This window comes from Malurus melanocephalus, unplaced genomic scaffold, assembly GCF_030028575.1.
Source record: "Malurus melanocephalus ecotype Western Australia unplaced genomic scaffold, MMel_1.1 scaffold_14, whole genome shotgun sequence".
In the NCBI taxonomy this organism is placed as follows: Eukaryota; Metazoa; Chordata; class Aves; order Passeriformes; family Maluridae; genus Malurus; species Malurus melanocephalus.
Window position 1 is genome coordinate 1,874,482 of NW_026623246.1, and position 20,249 is coordinate 1,894,730.

Below are 20,249 nucleotides of genomic sequence, written 5' to 3' on the forward strand. Positions count from 1 at the left end.
GTCGGGCACGCCGGGCCGGGAGCGGGTGCCGCCGGTGCGCCTCCACCAGGGCACGGGAGGGCGGCGGCAGAGCCCGGGGAGCGCCCGAGCTTATCGGACAAGATATTGCTAACGTCGCTTCCTTTTTATTTACCTTTTTTTTTTTTTTTTTTTTTTTTTTTTTTTTTTTTTTTTTTTTTTTTTTTTTTTTTTTNTTTTGTACCTCCATCAGTCCTACACCCAAGTGCCCGCCGGCTCGCTCGCTAGGGCGGAACCGGGCTTATGCTCACTGACCCTCCCCAAGGTGCTGCTGAGGAAACCCGGGTGGGTACCCACACAAGAGCTCAGTATGCAGGAACCTGGRGCACAGCCCTGAGAGCGAGTCCACTGCTTCCACAAGTTTTACTACACACGAGAACACTGCCTGCCTTGAAAACCTCCATCCCTCCCAACGGCAGAGGCCGAGGACCGGCCACAGCATCGCCGGCCTGAAGGACACGGGCACGGGAGAGGCGCGCTGCCAGCGCCTCCTACTCCGGCACTGTCCACCGCGGCGGGGGCCAAGCGCTCCTCGCCACATTCGTTCCTTGCGGAGCGGCTCCGTYCTCCCGACCGTGCGGACCTCGGCGGTTCCCCAGCCCGGTCCCCACAGCCGCCCCGCCCCGGCCGCCGCCGTGACGCGCAGTGACGCGCGCGGGCCGTGGGGCGCGGGCCGGGCCGTGCGGCCGTTGGCGGGGCGGGGCTGTGCCGCGTGCCCGCCCTCTCGCTGTGCCCGCCCGCTCGGCGCTGCCGCGGGGCCGCTGCGGGAACCTCCGCGGAGGGAGCCGGGGGAGCTGCTGCCGCCGCCGCCTGGCTGAGCTCGGAGTGCCCCGGGCGTTCGGCGGGGAGCCGGGGCCAGGCATGGGCCTAATATTCGCCAAGCTGTGGAGCCTCTTCGGTAGCCAAGGTGGGCGCGCGGGCCCGAGCCGGCGGCGGGGCGGGCGGCGAGTGGAGCCTGCGGGGCTGCGGGGGCCGCGGGCAGCCGTGGGGGCTCGGGGCCGGCTCCGGCTCAGCTCCCGGGCTTCCCCTGAAGGCCCGCCCAGCCGAAAGTTGGGCTTTGCTTTGTGCAGCGCCGTGAGCGCTCGTCCCACGGCGCCTCATGCTCGGGGTCGCTTTGTTTCGGTTCCCGAGGTGGTCCCTCCTCTCCTCCTCCTCCTCCTCCCTGGCCGCTTTAAACGCGTCGTCGGCCTCGGGCAGCCCTTCAGGCGGTGCGCGCACGGGATCCACGGCGGCCAGCRCTGCTGAAGCTTTGCCGGACAATGACGGGCCTTTCTGGTTTCGCCGATCCTCCTTTTTAAGTCGGGATCTGTTACTAAAATAATGTTACTTTATTCTTTAATTTAAAGGAAAAAAAAGAACTCCAAACGTGTAGGGGCCTTAGAAGTAAAGATTTGTTTGTGTTTTGGCAAAGATGCTAGTTAARTAYAGTTAGTGACCCAAGAAAATCAGTTCTCCAGCCAGACATTAAAAGGTCGTAAGGGGTYAGTATCGCTTTCCATGCTCTCCTGCCCRGTTCATCCAGCCCTGCAATCATGGCTCRTGTTCCAATCCACAGTTCAGAATTTGTGTCTGCCGCTACCTTTACCTTAGATGGTTATCAAAAAAAAATAGAGAACTATGGTTTATATGTTAATTTATTTGTTTTAATGATTTTCGTTTACCTAGCCATCTTTGGTTAGAAAATTAAATAATTAAGGACTTCATATTGTTTTTCCTTGAGGCCCTGAGCTTGATGCAGGCAACATGATGTTRCTATTAATGGTTCTCTCAAGTTTCTAAGTTTCTAAATGTGTAGCTCGTTTAACTTTAAAATTACTGAAAATGTAGATCCTTTTTTGTGCAACTTGCTCGCTTGCAAGTTTTTGGAGGCAGGCACGTCTGGTGTACTTTAATGGTTTTGTCACTACAATTGCATATTACCTGTTCTAATTCTGTAAATACCAGAGCAAAGCCTCAGTGTGTGTGCACATTGACATCTGTGTATCCAACTGTCTTTCATGGGATGGGATTGGGATCCTGAAGTCTTCTAACAGAGTCTTCTGAATTTGCTACTAATTTCCTATTTTCCTGAACTGTCTTACCTATTTGGTAAGATTCAATGTTTCCACTATTCTTCAGGAAAATATTAAGTGCCTTTTTCTTGTTTTCATCAAATATTGCAGTCTGCAACTCCTTTCCTTCCATGAAGTACTGCAAAGAAATCTGTAAGTAGGAAATAATTGGTGACTTTTAGTGTTTGCCTGTATAGTAGCTTATGATGTCAGTATTTATCTTCAGGAAAACACATTGTCTTTGTTATTCTATATTATTTCCTGGAAGGAAAGCTATTCTTCATTGTGGTGGTTTGACCCTGGCTGCTTGCCAGATGCCCACCAAAGCAGCTCTATGACTCCCCTCCTCAGCTGGACACGGGAAAGAATATATAGCAAAAGGCTTCTGGGTCAAGATAAGGACAGGGAGAGATTACTCACCAGTTACCCTCATGGGCAAAACAGACTCAATGTGTGAAATTATTTAAATTCATTACCAGCCAAACCARAACAGGTTAATAAGAAATAAACCAAATCTTCTAAACACCTTGCCCCCACTCCTCCCTTTTTTTCCCCCAGGATTAACTTTATTTCTGGTTCTCTATCATCTCCCTGCAGGAGAGGAACAGGTAATGGGGGCTGTGGTCAGTCCATCATGTGTTGTCTCTGCCTCTCTTTCTCCTCWTGGGGGGGACTCCATCCCCTGTTCCAGTATGGAATCTCTCCCATGGGAGACTGTCMTCCTTGGGCTCCTCCAATGTGTGTTCTTCCCAAATCTGCACTAACTGTTCCAGAATGGGTCTTTTTCACAAGGCACAATCCTTCAGGCACAGGCTGTTCCTGCACGGATCCGCCWCTGGGTCATAAACCTGCCTGCAAACCTGTTCCAGAGTGGACTACTCTCCCAAGGTCCACAGGTTCTTGCCAGGAGCCTGCTCCAACATGAGTGTCCAAAGGTGTCACAGCCGCCTTTSGGCATCCACCTGTTCTGGCATGGTGTCCCCTGTGAGGTGCAGGTGGCTCTCTGCATCTCCGTGGACCTCTGTGGCTGCAGAGGCACTGCTTCTTCACTGTGGTACTCACTGTGAGCTGCAGGTGGATCTCTGGCAACTGCAGCACCTCCTCCACCTTCTTCTGCAACCGACCTTGGAGCTGGCAGAGTTGTTTCCCTCACTTATTCTCASTCCTCTTTTCTCTGTCCATAATTGCATCTGTGCAATAACCTTTTCCCATCTTAAATATGTTATCCCAGAGGCATTACACCTGCTGATGGCCTTGGCTTCGTAAACATAAGAGAAGCTTCTAGGAGTTTCTCACAAAAAGTACTGTGTAGCCCTTTCCACTATCAAAATCTTGCCATGCAAACCTAAGACACTCCTATATTCAAATGGTTAATGAAAAATTAATCTCACCATTAAGATAGGTGAGATAATACCAYGAAGTATTTACTCTTTGGCAGTTAKCCCAATGAGAGGCTTTTGGKGTTTGTCCTGGTCTTGGTTTGGTCCTGGAGTTACCTTTTGCTTGGTTTTTGCTTTGGGTTTCTTTTCTTTTGCCTCTTGTGGTAACCACAGAAAAGAACGTGAGTTTCTTTTCATGACCAAAATTGAAATTCCATTCTAGAAAATTTGCTTCAAAGATAAACTTTTGATCTARTAGGAAATATTCTCTAACTACACAACTATTTTTCTCTATAAGTAATATCATTACTAATAATAAAGGATAGTAATTTCTGAGCTGATTTTGCTTGCTCTTCCAGTTGCATATAATCTCAGTAATTCTTCGGAGAATTCATAGGCTGTCCTGTGAAGCTGCTTGTTGAGCAGACCAGCACAGTAATTTACAGATTAATTTTGGCTATGTAGAGGGAGTATTGCAAAGTAGCAAATAGGCCCCGCTATGTGAGGAGCCTGGTATCAGTTCTCATGGCAAGTGTGAGTTGTGTGATTGTCTGCAGCACTTGATACTGGCAAAAAGAAAGGTTAAACAAAGCAAAGATTTGAAAAGTTCCATCTGTGTTYCATCAAGTAGAGCATGGGGGATGAGGTGTGCCTATGTCATTCAGCTCTCAATATACATTGTCTCATAATCAAGTAGTAATTGAATGATGGGAACTGAAATAGAGATACTTTTGCTCGTAAGAGAAACAATTGGCTTTAAAATAGACTTTTGTCATTTTTCTATGTGACATTCTAATGGTYTCCTGACTATTCTTCCTTTTTTTTTTGTATTTTAATTGACCAAAAAACATTGCCCAGGTATTATTTTCRTTTAAAATATCATGCCCTGCAGCCATTTAAAGTCTAGTTACTAAGTGACCTTAGCTCAGGTTGAACTTACTTTTAGTAAGTTACTTTTAGAAGCTTAAAAAAAAACAGACTTCAAAAATGACCTGCTGAAGCTATGACTCAGTAGTCAAGTGGCACATTCTTCTAAGCAACATGTAGTAGTATGAAWAGATGGTGAAGCAATTAAGTTAATGCCTGTGTTAACACAGGTCTGAGTAAAACTTGCTTGACTTAGCATTCCATCAATACTATCAAGRTAGCTCTTTAAAAAACCATGTGTTAAAAATGGAAAGTGAACGTCAGCAACCCTGATAAAGGTAAYTGACAGTAGTCAATACCTTAATTTTTTGCATGTGTCTGATAGAGTTCTTTAAGAAGCTCACAAATCTGGGGTTTAATTATTTTTTTAACAGTAATTATTCAGAGTCTTAGAGATTGCTCTGAATATTGCTGCAGTTGTTGAAGAACTGCTTTAAGAAAAATAATGGTAAGCTCTAATTCAAGGTGGTTGAACTTCTGTAACTGCACAGTTTACTTCATTTAGGCTCACTGGCAGGTCCCTGTCAGGTTAGGAGAGAGCAACATCTGGAAAACCAAATGGGTTTTGGTTCCACTGGCTACTAAAGGCTATTGACTTTCTTGTAATCAAGTCTGGAAATACAAGATGTATTTTATCTTCAGAGAAGAGTCTAAGGTAGTGTTCCAAATGAGTCTTTGTATTGAAACCTCTTTGACATTCAGAATTATGCTATTCCTCCTGGCTCCTCTTTAGCAAACTTCTGTCTGCATTCTATCTTCAACTTTGAGGCTTCCAAGATTGTTGCTCTTTGGAACCAGATGGGTGTTTTTCTTCCCAGCCTGAAAACTATTGGTACCCTTTCCACTACTGTTTTTTCCAAGCATGTTGGAAGTATCATTAAACTATGCGGAGGGGKTTTTTTTCATTTTTATTTTAAGTTTTTGCAAAATAGAGGAAAAACATGTTGAGAGAATTGAATCTTCAGTTTCAGACCCTTTTACCACAGAGAAATATAGATGAGTAAGGGAAGAAAAGAGCATATGGTGTATTTTTTTCTGACATCTGCAAGAAGATAATCTTCACTGTCCTGTGTTTTTTTTATGCTAAACTGCCAGAGATTTTTTTAACAATGTTATATATTATTTTTTTTAAACAGTGTGCTAGAAATGGTTGATAAAACCAAAGTCCTTAGATAGTAGTAGTCTAATACTGTCTTGTCTTTTTCCCCTGCATATGTTTACTTCTTCTACTTTCCCCCTCTCCCCCTTCCTACCTGATTAATAAAGACTTCTCTTCTGTTCTCTAAACTTTGTTATGGGTTTTCTTCTTTTGCCAAGAGCATGGTGGACTGGGAAGATATTCATGAATACAACCTAAACTGAGTTTGAATACCAGCCAGTGAAAGGGAGAAACTTGGGTTAGTCTGTAAGTACAGAACACGAATAAATCACTGCCTATGGTTTACCCTGTAACTGTCCCTCCTCCTAAATGTGGCATCTATCTTCTACTAGTTGCTCTTGTAAACAAGTAGTTGTCTTGCTAAAATCCTGTTCTGTCTTAGTTTGGTAGTTTCAAAGCTCACATGTTTTTCCTCCAATGCACATCTATGTGTAAATTTTCTGTATTTTCATCAAACTAGACAGAAACTCAACTTTTAAGTATGTTTGTAAGTGAAGAGTTTTCCATTACTATAGTTCTGGAAACTGCTAGTTGTATGAGATACCCATGTTTCCATCTTATTATTTTCATGCCAAGATCACCACTAATTAACACCTGTGTGACTGTTTATTGTTTGTGCTTTTTCAATCACTGTATGAAACACCATTTGACTATGAAGTAACACAGATATGCTGTGCCTTTATTTCAGCTAGTGTTGAGCCATTCACACTTCAGTAGCTTTCAAAAACAATCATCTCAATGGCGGTTTTTTCTTCATTATTTTAAGTAGTGTGATGTTGTATCATCAACACTCCAATCATTCATGCCTARGATGATGTATTCTGGTGAGAAGATAAGAGAACCGTGTAATGCCTGACTGGAATTTCTTTTCTTTCTTGGAAATAGCTCAAAYAGAATGCTGCAAAAGTAGAATCATCTTCTTCCTGGCAATAGTTGACAACATGTCAGGTTATCAACAGAAGGGTATTTCTGTGTTTGCCCTTTCCTTTGAAAACTCTTTAACTAAATTTGAAGAAGATATAGACAATCAAGCTACTAGTCRTGATTTATTAGCACGGAAAGAAGGGAGGATTTCATACTATTTGTCTATTGGGAAAAGTCGTTAATTACTGCTGCTGCTGTTAATAGGCTAGAAGTAYTACTGCCTTTACACCCAGGAAATGTTCTTTCCTTAGAATGTGTTGACAGGATGCAACAGTAAGGAAGTGGCACAAGGAAATACATTTTACCCTGCTGCCAAACTTAAAAAAGTCCCAAACAAGAGAATGTTTTATTCTAGTAATACTAGTAATACTCAGTGTGAAAACACCTAGGTTACTATATATAAAAGATTCAAACCAAAAMCCAAAACACTTGAATTCTTCTGTGAACCACCCACTTGTGGGGAAAAAACCCACCAGTTTGAGATTCATGATAGATCTTCTCATCTAGAAGCTTATTTGATCCTGTAGATCAAATGTGATATTTTGTAGGAAATCTTCAAACTGTGAACATGTTTTGCTTTGGAATAAGTGCCATAGAATTGTAAATATTGTCTCTTTAAAAGTGATCTTGTTCACAGAATTTTTATGTATTCAGYTGCAAATTCTTTGCTCTCAAGTGATTTGCTTTTTTGTCAGTAATTGGATCAGTATGTTGTAACTTCACACATGTACCAAAAGAATCACCATTCTAAGTGGTTGTGCTACTGAATTTGAAATTCTAAGAAGGATTATTTACAAAGAAACTTATAAAATCTGGAGTATTTTTGCTGGTTCTTTTTTGTTTTCTGTTTTGCTTCCCCTGTGCCTGCAAAGAAGTAATATTGCTGCAATTGTAAGATTACTGTTCTGTATGCTGGACTTTGCAGCAGGTTGAGGGAGGTGGTTTTTCCTTTGTGCTCAGCGCTGATGAGGCCTCATCTGGGGCTCTTTTCCAGTTCTGGGCACCTCAGGCTCTCTCCTGACAAGAGAGTCATGGACATGCTGGGGAGAGTCCAGTGATGGGCTGCGAGGGTGATTAAGAGACTGGAGCGACTCACATATCAGAAAAAGAGGTGCAAAGAGAGCACAGTCAGACTTGTCTTGGTGGTGCCCACTGGCAGGACTGGGCAGTGGGCACAAACTGAAACATAGAAGTTCCTTCTGAACATCAGGAAACACTTCTTCGCTGTGAGGCTGAAGCTGTGAGTGTTGTGAGCTGTGAGCACTGCCCCAGGCTGCCCAGAGAGGCTGTAGAGTTTCTATGTTGGATATATTAAAAACCCATGTACATGGTCCTAGGCCACTGGCTCTGTGGCTCTGGGTTAGCAAAGGTTTGACCAGATGACCTCCAGAAGTATCTTCCAGCCTTGACCATTCTGTCATTCTGTGACTTTTCAGTTCAGAAGTTGCAAAGTTAGAATTGTTGGCATATTTAAAATACAGTTTCCTTTTAAGTTTTACTGTGTGAATGATGGTGGTACCTTAACAAATGGTTATTATTGARCCTTGAATTTTAGGTTAATACTATTTTTGGCAGTCTTTGGATATTGGATGTTCTTAATATGGTACACTATTGTGARTTATACCTTTTCATTGTACTTTTCTTTCTAAAACTGGATGTTGTTGATGAAGTAATCATTAGTAACCACACCTTTATTAAGATTTCCAGTGCTGACTTTTCCTGAGACTGTAGTCTCAAGAGAAGATGAGGCTTTGTGGCTTTGTTTGGCTTTTTTCTGTCCTGAAGTCACCACTAATCTGTGTAAGGTGTTGAAATAAGAGAAACAAACAGTTGCTTTCTTCAATAAGGAAGAATGATTAGCCAGAATTGTAATTATTGCTGTTTCCACTAATTTATTTTTGTCTTTTTTGTTTGTTTTGTGGTTTTGTTTTTCCTATATGCAGAGCACAAAGTAATCATAGTGGGACTTGATAATGCTGGAAAGACTACTATTCTTTACCAATTGTAAGTATATGGACTACTTGTTTTTCTGTTTGCATTTTTGTATTTGTCACTGTATAATCCTGTAAAATTCAGCTTTGTAACCTTGTGGACTCTCCAGGGTTCTAGATCATACTTTGTACATTAATGCTGTTGGTTGTTCTAAACAGAGTAAATATTTAAAGGATAAGTAAAGGAAGTGTTGKGCTTTGAAACTGAACTGTAAATTTAATAACAAAATTGTACATTCAAGCACAAAGTGAACTGCAAACTTTTTGCCACGAAGGGCTGTCTGAATTTGTAAGCATAGAAATAATCCTGTTGCCAATAACTGCAGAAAAGAAAGTGATTTTTAAATTAATGRAAATTCTAGCCATTCTGCAAATGGAAATTTGTAAATGGAAATTCTGCAAAAAACAAAAAAAGGGTCCAAATGTTTCTCAATTCCAGGGTCTAAAATTTGTGATGGAGAATTCCTAAAAATAACATTTCAGCTTCCCCAGGTCCTATMTTTTCCAATAGCATCATAGCACCAAAATCTTGGTAGCATTACAAGAATATCCATGATAAATTCAAGAGTGTTGTCAGAACCATAATTACTATTTTAATTGTTGAAAAGGAGGAGGGTGTATTATCTATATATTTGGATATCAAAACGGTACAATATATTTTCCAAAAAGACTTCATGAATAAGCATTTTTGAGCAAGCTTAAAGGTGGAACTGAGAAATTTTTGATTATGTAACTGAACAGTCTTTTGGGATTTAATATTGAGTTATTAAGTAGAGTGTTGTGATAAAATTATATTTTGATTTGTATTTTKCACAGTTTAGTGCAAAAATACACTACAGTTTAGAGGTTTTGTGTTTGGGATCATTAAAATGCCAGCTTCTTCTTTAAAACAAGTGTGTTTTAAGTGTCTGTTAATGTCCTTTAAAAAGACAGTCCTAAAACACAGATGCTTTTCCAATTTTTATGTGCTTATTTTTCATTGCTGGTTTCTGTACGCTTGTCTACAGTCACTGCTTTCTAGAGAAGTTCAAATGTATAGTTTTCAAAATAAATCTACATTTTAAATTTTTTTTCAGATACATCAATTTACTTTTTCTACAAAAAATTTGTTATAACTGAGCAGTAACAAGCCTTGTGGATTTTGCTGACTGGTCCTTATGATGTGATATTGTTTCCTTTAGCTTAATGAATGAAGTGGTTCATACTTCTCCAACCATAGGAAGCAATGTAGAAGAAATAGTGGTGAAAAACACTCATTTTTTAATGTGGGATATTGGAGGACAAGAATCATTACGGTCATCGTGGAATACCTATTATTCAAACACAGAGGTATGACAAGCTGCTTTGAAATCTGCAAATTGAATGTTTGTTTGAAATCATATTTATTAGGAATATTGCTAGACTTTTGYAAAGATTGCAGCTGTATTTTTTAAAATCTTATTGAGGAAGAATAAACTCAAAAAGTGTGAGGTATCTCTCATATGCAGCCATTTTTCTGGTAATATTTGAAGTATTTTTTTCTGTATGCTTTATGATAATGTTATTTGATCTATGCTATAAACTGTGATGTTAGACCTTTTTCCTAGGCAGTCAAATGATAATGAAATACATTTTAGATCAGATTTTTTGCATGCTTTCATAAGTAGATTAAAAAGAAAATTTTGCAGTGTAATTTGCAAATTTTATGAGGGTTTGCAGTGGTCAGCTGTACTTCTGTACATCCAGTCTSAAGTGGTTTTGAAATAAAGATAATTAAGGTCAAGGAATGAAACTTTCTCTAGGCCTAAGCAGAAGTATTTAAGAAGCTCATCAGCTCATAGCTTTTATCCAAATGAGGAAGGAAAGTCTTTCTGTACAGAACTTGTGAGGTACTGCCAGAGCTGCTGTTGCTGGAAAACTTGGAGTAGAATTCAGCAACAGTTGACTTTTGGAGGTTGGTTTTTATGACAGTCATTTTGAGGCCAAAAGGTTACCMATACAAAAAGGCACATATAATCTCTGAGATCTCTTTTTGAGATGTCTGCATGGATGTAGAGTACTTTAGATTTCATTTCTTACCATTGCTACTAAAAGCAGCAATCTCTTGTAGATACTGTTCATTGTGTAAGTATTCCATCTTCCTGTAAAATGAGCTTTTCTATCTTTCGCTGTATCTTTTCCTGTACTTCTCTTTAAGAAAGGCGGGATCACCAATCTGTCCTGGATCTACAGAAAGCCTGGTGATATAATCTCAGCCTTTATGTCTAGTATTTTATTTTATCTGGAAAAGTACAGCTACATCTAAGACACAGATGTAGAGAGACTTCTGCTAGTGTTACCTGGTACAGAGCAGTAAGTTCTTGGCATCTATTCTTTGAGGATCTTTGATTTTGGAATTTGAAGAGATGCATATATTCTTTTCCTGATACTTTTGGGATATTCTTCATATTCTGTCTATCTAGTAAGTGTCTGAAACCCAGTGCCTTCTGATACTTGGAAAGAAGAATCTTCCCTTTTCTTAGAAGCTTTGTGTGCTGGAAGCTGTTGAGGAAGAAAAGAGATCTGTTTACAATGCTAATCCTAGCCTCCCTGATAGGAATAATTCCGTTACTGTTCCTCCTCATCTGCTAGGCATCTCAAAGTCACAGCAGCATTAAATTGACTTAGTTTTTCATACTTTGTGGTCATTTGCAATAGCTGATAAATCCCTTTAATTTTATGAGGCAAAGTGATTTGGAGCATATGTTGGAGAATTATAACAGTGGTTTCTATTTCTCTGTTTTTGTTACTGTCTCTTTTTTCTCTCCTTTGTTACTTTTTCTTTTCTAGTGTCCTCTGAAAGCATGTGTCTCTTCTGTAGGAAGACTTGTGGTAGTGGTCTCTTGAAAATGTTTTTTTTGTAATTTGTACTTTGCATTTACATGCTATGTACTATAATACTGTTTTTTTTTTTTTCCCTAGTTCATCATTCTGGTGGTTGACAGCATTGACAGAGAGCGACTTTCTATTACAAAAGAAGAACTTTATAGAATGCTGGCTCATGAGGTATGGTGGGGTGCTGGGATAATAGTTTTGTTGAGAACAGTCAAATAACATTTCATGCTTCCTATGTTAACAGAAATTATACTATCCAAAAAAAGATTTAGAGAATAAGTGTGGATTCATGATGATCACATTTTAAAACCATATAAGCCCTAATTCAGCAGAAAGGTTATTATGAAGCACTCTTCTAATAAGACTTGCTTGATTGTAATCAAATCAGTCTTTACTTTGCAAATGTTGAACTTGTGAAATATCTTACGCTTTGTGTTAAGGTTACGAAGTATTATTGTCCTTTACCACTGACTGTTTCAGGTAAATGGCTAAAACTTCAAGAAACATTTTCATATAAATTTTTATTTTAGAGAAATGGAATTGCCTACTTTGGTTTTGRTTTAATCCTGTTCCTTAAAATTAAGGAGTATATGCCATACAAAGGGGAAATTAATTTCAGTTCATTTGCCTTCAGAATTGTTTGATTATATTTTTATTATATGTTGTCTGGGGGACTGTTCAGCATTCAAACATTGTACTTGTACACTGGCTTGGGTAAAGTATGTTAAAATCTTTTATGATCACTCTGAAGTTGAATTAAGGTTGTTTAAAATCTAAATATTGTCCCTCATTTTTGAAAGAAAAGAGTTTAGTACAATGCAAGTAATCCTGTTGAGTTCATTTCTCTGAGAGACTTGTTATGTTTCACAGAAGTGAGTTTTTGCTTTACAGTGTAATATTAATTGTAATTTGGGTCTAATGGTAAGGAGTAAATTCACTACCAAGAAAGACAGGGTAATTACTTCTTGTGAAGTTTTCCCTTGTGTAGTTTTTGAGTTTTCTGTCTCAAACTCTTAGGAAATTGTGATCTACCATCACTTGAAAACAGTTGGTAGGCTTAGACTGGACTACTTCTAGGGATGACTTTTCAACTGTAGATCATAAAGCTTTGTTGTTTTGGGCTTTTTTTCTCTTGGTGGAAAAATAGTCTCAAAATTTAATATGCATTGAAATGCATGGAACACTTTTAGTTGCAGCTGTCACTTTCCTAAGAATTCCATTTGTTTACCTTTCTGCACTTTTAAGGCCATGCATGTTCGTCTCACTGCTGTTTGGAATGCTAAATTCCGTACTGAAAAAAGCAATTTTAATTAGTTATTAAAGCTGATTCAGCATTATTAGAGCTCACTTTTTGGAACATTAAGCTAGGGTTAAACTTACAAGAATTAAATTATTACTGCTTTAATCAATACAGAACTTGTTTAATGAAGTTCAAAGCAATTCCAAGGGAGTGATATCTAGCAAGCTTTTCTTTTGAATAATGTTTATTGTAGGACTTGGAATGTTTGCCCAGAAAAAAATCCACTGGTTGAATGGTTTGGAGCATTATTAAAATGCACTTTGACAAGACTTTCTGTTAGTTATGTATGAACATGTGGTCAACACTTAAAGAATATCATATAATACATTACAATTTCATTCTCTGTGGTGGTGAACACTTCTGAATAAATTAGTTTTTTCAGTCTTACTGTAATGAATTAATGCAGTAAGTTGGTTAAAACTCCATGCTCCTGTCTAATTGTAGATTAGCTTGAATACGGTAAGAAATTACCACAATAGCCTTTTAGTTCTCCATAATAACTATTATAAATACTGTAAATAATTTCTAGGATTTACGGAAGGCTGCTGTTCTCATCTTTGCAAACAAGCAGGACATGAAAGGCTGCATGACGGCTGCTGAGATATCTGCATACCTCACCCTCAGCTCCATAAAGGATCACCCGTGGCACATTCAGTCCTGTTGTGCTTTGACAGGAGAAGGGTAAATACTTACTGCTTAGTATGACAATTTGTGGTAAATGAGAATACTGATTAGTATCTGACACCAGAGTGGATTTTCTGAAAGTTTATATTTTCTGGACTTTGCAGTCAGAGGGGCATTTTGAGTTTTTCATTTTCTTATTTGAAGCTTGTGGGTTTTTTTCAGAACGCACTCTTGAAATTCATGTGTAAGTATCCCATTTGTTGTTAAATATCTCAAACCAAAACCCAAACAATATCCCTCCATCTAAACAGATAGCTGTTGACATAGCTGTCTGCTCTCTCTGTGCTACTCTCTAMCTCTTGTGTGTCTTTCTGTATGTAAAGAAATAAGCTACTGTTTTCTTCCTTTATGTTTTAAATTACAGGAAGCTTCTAAGCTCGCAGGTTGAGATGTTTTGGGGTTTTYTTGGTTGGTTGGGTTTTTTGATTAGCATTGAAACATAGTTTTGATGAAAAGCTACATAGATCTGTCACAAAACAAAATTGTTACCAATAATAAACTTTTTGTTTACATCTGACTAATGTAGCTAATTTTGAAAACTGTACCTTATGCCAACAATTACTAAAATGGAAAGCTGGGCTTAGATCCTTAGTCTGTAAAGATCAAAAACATTTTTGGATACCTTTTAACAAGTTAGATAATGTCTTGCTTTTATGGTGTGAAGTGTATTAATTTTTCATCTTGATTTTTAAAGCAGTCTTGTAATGTGTCATATTTAGAGGTTTTTTCAGCTGTGTTGTACAACCTTTACAATAATGTGGACTTGTGACATCAAAAATTGTGAATCCTTCCCAATARTGAGTATTTGGGAAGGGAGAGCATCTACCTCACTTTCTAGCATGAAAGACTGACACCATGGAAKTGTCTCGTAGAGTGAATGGTGTCATTAGCTTCCTTAGGGTGGAATATGTTAATGAGAAACAAGTGGGTTTTTTAATTTTTGATTGTATTATTTCATTCCAAGAGTTAACTCTGCTTACCTTCTACCTGTTTTGCTAATGTCGCTTTTGAATACACAGTTTATATACTAAGATCTTCAACCAAGCTGACATTTGAAAGAAAGTAGTAATTAATAAACATGAATTTTAGTTTAGAAACAGTGGCCACCCTAGGCTGCTTCTTTAGTATTGTAAAAAAAAAGGGGGGTGAATATTTAGAATACTTCAAATTATGGCAGTAGTGAGATCAACTTAGAAAAAAACATTCCCAGAGTTRGATCACTGAGTTGTGTCTTCCTTGGGAAGATCTGATAGAAATCTAGTGAGATCAGTCCCATGTGGGTGAAGCCAGCATTCTTGGATAGCTAAACCCTGATTTATTGTACAAAGGTAAAGCTCAAAGAGGCATAAACTAGGTAAGGAGATTCCTAGAAAATCAAAGGAAACTCTGTCTTCTGAAATGGAAATGCATGGAGATGCAAATTGAGTTAGGAAGCAGGTTAGATCCCATGCAGTCTTAGTACTAATTCATTATAAACATACTTTTAATTTTGCAATGAGATTTTAGAATTCTTGATATACTGTCTTTTCATGAAACAGTTCAGTGTGGGTAACTTGCCCTTTATCTTTTAGTATTAGTATGTAAAGGTCTAGCTTTGTGTAGAAAAAAAAAAAAACTTTTTTGTTCCCGTGTACTTATGAGTGAGCATTTAAGAATAATGTCTTTCGGGTTTACAAGGGATAAAAAATTCAAGTATTGCCAAGCTTCGATAAAATAGAATGCTTGACTATTTTCTTGTGGCTAAAGCCTAAGTAGACTTAGTTTAAAACACTGTTTACTCTGTCCAGCTTTCAATCCTATTTCCACTTGTTTTGATTTATTTTAAGTAGATATTTTTACACATAAAAACAAATRGAAAGTACTTTCAAGATGCTGGAATAGAACTAGTACCAATTATAACATCTCTTATCTTTCAGATTGTGCCAAGGCTTGGAGTGGATGACCTCCCGTATTGGAGTGAGATAGCTTTTTTTTTTTCTTTTTTCTGTTTTTTTCTTTCTTTTTTTTGTTTTATTCCTCAAAAAGAAGAGACTTCTATTTATCCTGTGAACATGTACATTTTTCTCTACTTTTGGCTGCTGAGGCAGTGACCATGTTTAATTTATATCAGCCAACCTCTTAGCTGTGCTTGAATCAAGTGCAGTTGAACTGAAACACAAAAGTATTTTCTTAACTTTTTTTAATACACTAATCTTCAACTGGATGAACATATGTGAATCTGTTTTTAAGCATTGAAATTCCTCTGAATATTAATTCCAACTTTTTCAATGATAGCTTTTTAAAATCTGTTTTGTCATTGTCAATATTTCATATTTCCTCTTTCTAAATAGTTGTATAACTTACTAACATAAAAGAGCACATTTTATTTAATAATTAAAAGTAGTGTTTAGCTTAAGTTTACTCTGCCATAGCTTTAACCTCAAAGGATAACCATATCTCCAGCTGGACTTTCTGGAACATTAGTAGAGCTCTAGCCAGCACGAGAATTAATAGTTATGAATGCAAATTTTTAAATGCTTAATGGGCTAGCTGTAGTTAACATTTTGGAGGCTTTTAATCTGATACACAATGGAACTTCTGCCTTAAAAGAAATCTGTTTCAGTCTCAGTTTCTGTGGTATGTAGTTTTAGGAATATTCTACTTGAAGATGCATCTCTGTACAGTGCATAAAAAATATTGTTATTAAGTGCTGGTATAGTCATTTAGAACTTGAATRCCTTTTCAAAGATAAATCGATAATTAAATTTGGAATCACAGCAGCCAGTGTTATGTGTAGACTTGCTGTGTTCTGTTAAAGTTTTAAATTCTGTATACATGAGCCTTCCTCACATTTTAGTGAGAGTGCTGTTTTCTAAATGAATGCAAAATCAAAAGGGAAGCCTGATTTATAAACAAAACAAAACCATGGTGCTGGATCTGTACACTCCAGAGTGAAGCTAATCTTGACATTTATTTACCTACTACCTACGTTTACAGATTCTCTCGCAGAGAAACTATTTTGCCTTCATTTTTCTTTTTTTGTCTTATTTGCACAAACAGAGAACTTTTGACAGTGTTTGAGCTAGATTCCTTCACCTGAAATTTGAAAAGCAGGTAGTGAAAGGTTGGGTCCAGTAACTGTTAATTCAGTTTGAAGGGGGAATTAAGTTAAATCTAAAGATAATCTAAAGGTACAGAGTTAACTGAGAACATTAGGTATCAAATAAACCTAAACAYCAGTCGCCCCAAAAAACCTCACATGAGGATTAAAAAAAACAAACAAACCAACAAAGCAGAACCAATAGTGGACACCCAATTCCTAGCATAGTCCCATCAGCAGTCAGGTACCCAACCTACCTAAATGCTTGGCAGGTTTTCCAGAAGTGTTGTTCTGCTCTTCTGCATGCCTAAAAGCCACATGGAATTTGGTTACCAGAACCATTTTGCAAACTGACTGTAGGCCTTTGATGACAAAACGTTTTTGTTTAATCTTGTTCTGAAAATTTAAGCATACTGAGTTTTCTTTAATAAATTTTAAGCTTTGTAAATTTCAATTTGCTTCCATTTTATTTAAACAAAACTTAATGAAAGTTTAAGGGTGTCAGCAAATATGTTGTCATAAGTGTTTGAAAGACTTTGGATACATGTGGAAACAATGGTTGGTTGAATGAAGTTGTGTATTAATACCAGTTAGCAAAAGTCACATTTAGGACTATATTGAGTGACAAGTCAAAATGTTCAGAAAATAATTAAAATCAGCAAAAAGCAGTGCATAAAGAAAAAAGGGAAGGCACGGTTAAAATCTGGTATTAAAGCTGCTTGCTCTGATATTTAGCTGTTTTAATGYGTAAAAATAAGGTTTGTTTTGCTCTTAGGAAGCAAATTATAAAGGAAAAAAATAAAATAGTATGAATGATGTTTCTTGTTTGGTGACTTAATTTTGGTTTTATAAATTTAATAAATTTAGATGTATTTTCAAGTTTATTTTTATGTGATTCACAATTTAGTTCTGAATACTTACAGAGGACTAGCTGGATATATAGTCCTTTCACTGTTAAAGAACAGAAGGTATGATTTTGTATTTAATGYTTTTTAGCTAAAACCATTTGTAAATCTATAGTATGGTTACTAAATCCAGTCTTACATGAGGTAATATATAGAGCTTTGATTATGAGGAAATGGTCTGATCGTAGACATCAGAATATCAGAATAATGGAAGGATTCTTTTCATTTCTTAGCACTTAAAACCTTTGAGTATCTTCAAGAATTAAACATTTCTGACAATTGCTATGATTTTTATCATCTAACAACTTAATTTTCTGCAACAGTTTTCCATTGATAATATGGGTTTGTTCACAGCACTGTTGCTGTGATTTTTTTTACTATTATTTTTTTGGGGAAGAAGGCTTGGTGTGGAATTTTGGGGGGGCCTATTTTTAATAACTTCAGAGCTTGTTAAACTAAAAGTGATTTGATTAAAATATTTTTAAGGGGTGCCTTAGAATTCTGTGTGTGTCTTTGCATTGCCAAATGCTGCATTATGTTTGCTAATTTGAATGTAATAAATGTCTTGCAGGTAGTTTTCCACTTTGAAAATATTCTTCTGTGTTTAATATGCTATTCTCAAAGAACAGTGTTAATCACCTTATGTTCAACAAATTACGGCATCCTATGCACATTTATATTCTACTGCTGTAAATGGGTTGGCACATGGCTTTTTATTTGTGTATGTTTTTTTACTTTTTATCTAGGTGGTTAAGAGGTTCAGTATCTCCAAAGCAGGATTCTTTCCAGCTCTTTAAACACACTGCACTCATTAAGGTGAAGAAGACTTGGGCACAGCTGCTCAAAATATTTGTCATCAAAATAAAATCGAGTTGATCTGTTAAGTTTGATGGGGTTTTTGTTTGTGAGTKCTCTGTGGTGAAGAGGTATTGCAGTAGTGTAGCATTGTCACTTTAATTTCATCTCCAGTCTGTTCACTGGGGCAGAATGGGGGCCTGCATCATGTGCAGCTGTAGTCAGTTCACAGAACATCTTGGCTGGACACCTGCTTCCTTTCACCTCGGAGAAGCTCCAGCTTTGATCCTAAAGAGACTGTCACATCATGTCAGCCATGGGGAAGTGTGGGTCTTTGTTTGTTTTAGTGAAGGGTGTTTGTTTTAGTGGACTGTTCCCTTTCAAAGTAAGAACAAAACAAATGCAAACAAAAGTCTGGGAAAGAACTTGTATGGATTTTTGTCTGTGCATTTGACTATGCTTAGCATTTAGCTGAGTTTGCTATTTTGGAGAGTCGGCCTTGTGAAAGAGCCYGGAAGGGAACAGTGAGGAGAGCAAGGATGAGAAACCTGGCCAGGATGCCAACCCTAGCAATGCAAACTGGCATCTTGGAACAGACAACTTTTTCTAAAATTACCTTGAGGACTTTTCAACACTGAGTTCTGTATTTCTCTTCTTAGGGGACAGTGCACTAGAAAAGCTGCAAGCTGTCTGCACAGTGTGTGTGCCCACCCTGCAAGCAGGAGAGTGAGGCTTCACGTTAGGATTGTTTCTCCTTAGGTGTGCGACTCTTCAGTTAATTTGATTTTTGTTTGGCTGGSTAGAGGATAAGCATTTCGTACAGAAAGTTTTTTAGATGTGACTGAAGGCAGTCTTGCAGTTGCACACCAGTTCATGTCCCCTAGATGGCAGGAAAGGATCAGTTTAACAGTGCCAAACGTGCTTGAGCTTGTGTTCTTTGGCATCTGTGTGAAAGACTTTCAAAATGCCTTAGTAAATGAGGAGGCTCTATATCACTGGCTGAATCATAAGGATCATGCTTAGATATAATGGTGACAGCATAAAAGAGAGGAAAGTTGAATCACATCTTCAGTGAAAAGGAAGCTTACATAGAGGTTTTAAAAAATTGGAAACTGTTCTATAAAGGCATTTTTTTCTTAATTCTTTATGGTTAGAATTCCAAACCTTTTACTGTTGATGCAACTAGGAATGTAGACAACAAAAAGAATTAATACAATTCCTGGCATATTTCATTTTAATAATAACTTCYGTCTGTTGTCCATGACATGCTTGATTTTTTTTTTGAACTTCGGTTGATTAACCGAAGTTCGGTTGATTAGTTTCTCTTCTAATACTCTCTTGCACTACTCAAAAATTGCAAGGATCTWAACATTTGAACTATCACTTTGCAGTGTGTTTAGCTATGATGATGATTTTTATGGAGGCTAAATTCAAGTTAAATAGCAGTTTTGTTGCAAGTTTAGATCACTTGTACTGTAAGCAATGCTCAGTATAGCAACACCACCAGTAGCTTTTCATTGCCTTTGTTTCTTCTGCTGTTGATACCATGTATGTTACATTGGTGTATTTCTCTTTGTGCAGTATTTTAAAAAGTTACTTACATTATTGCTATTGACAGGACTATTACCTAATAATTACCACTTCGTTTTTCTGTCCACATTGAAAGTTACTGCTGGCCAATCTTCGTTTACAGGTGGAATTGACTTGTATGGTCTCAAAGGGCTCATACTCCATACTGAACAAGAAAAATGGTGGTGAAAACTGTCAGAGCATCTCAGGAAGGAGTGAAATCTATAAGACCATAATTTCATGTATTTTCTAAGCATATTCTTTAAAAAAGCAATGATCAAGAACTTCTTGAAAGTCACTGTTTTGGTAGCACATCTTTCACATCTACTAGCAAAAAAAAAAAACAAAACCTTTATGTGCAAGCTGTACCAAAGAGTTCAGTTGAAAACACTTATTGGCATCTGGTGGGCCAGTGGGAGCAATCATGACCTGGCTTAGCTGTGCTCTGAGTCTGTAGGGTGAGATCCCATTGTGTTCCCAAAGCTGCTCAGATAGATGTACTAGCAGAGCATTCAGGATTTCACTGGGCTTTCCGAGAAAGCCGACCTGGACCGTGACTGTGTGGGGACGCCTTCTGTGTGAGTTGTTGAGCCCATTGAAGCTGTCTCCAAAGCC

General features: G+C 38.0%; 1 protein-coding gene across 2 annotated transcripts; it reads left to right on the plus strand.

Annotated features, from left to right (window-relative positions):
* The first annotated feature begins 730 nt into the window (after window positions 1-730).
* ARL5B (ADP ribosylation factor like GTPase 5B) lies at window positions 731-18,154 on the plus strand. Of its 2 annotated transcripts, none has more exons than XM_057383598.1 (6): window positions 731-925; window positions 8,402-8,462; window positions 9,631-9,778; window positions 11,390-11,473; window positions 13,132-13,283; window positions 15,203-18,154. In XM_057383598.1, the coding sequence occupies exons 1-6, from the start codon at window positions 880-882 to the stop codon at window positions 15,249-15,251; spliced, it is 540 nt and encodes a 179-aa protein (XP_057239581.1). In that variant the 5' UTR covers window positions 731-879; the 3' UTR covers window positions 15,252-18,154. The 2 variants fall into 2 exon arrangements, with proteins under 2 accessions (XP_057239581.1, XP_057239590.1); XM_057383607.1 differs by lacking the exon at window positions 731-925 and adding an exon at window positions 5,681-5,780.
* The last annotated feature ends 2,095 nt before the right edge of the window (window positions 18,155-20,249 follow it).

Excerpts from the sequence above, each read along its gene's own strand:
- ARL5B (XM_057383598.1), top strand. The coding sequence starts at position 880 with ATGGGCCTAATATTCGCCAAGCTGTGGAGCCTCTTCGGTAGCCAAG. Across the intron at positions 8,463-9,630 it reads ACTACTATTCTTTACCAATT|CTTAATGAATGAAGTGGTTC; the intron begins GTAAGTATATGG and ends TGTTTCCTTTAG. Across the intron at positions 9,779-11,389 it reads CCTATTATTCAAACACAGAG|TTCATCATTCTGGTGGTTGA; the intron begins GTATGACAAGCT and ends TTTTTTCCCTAG.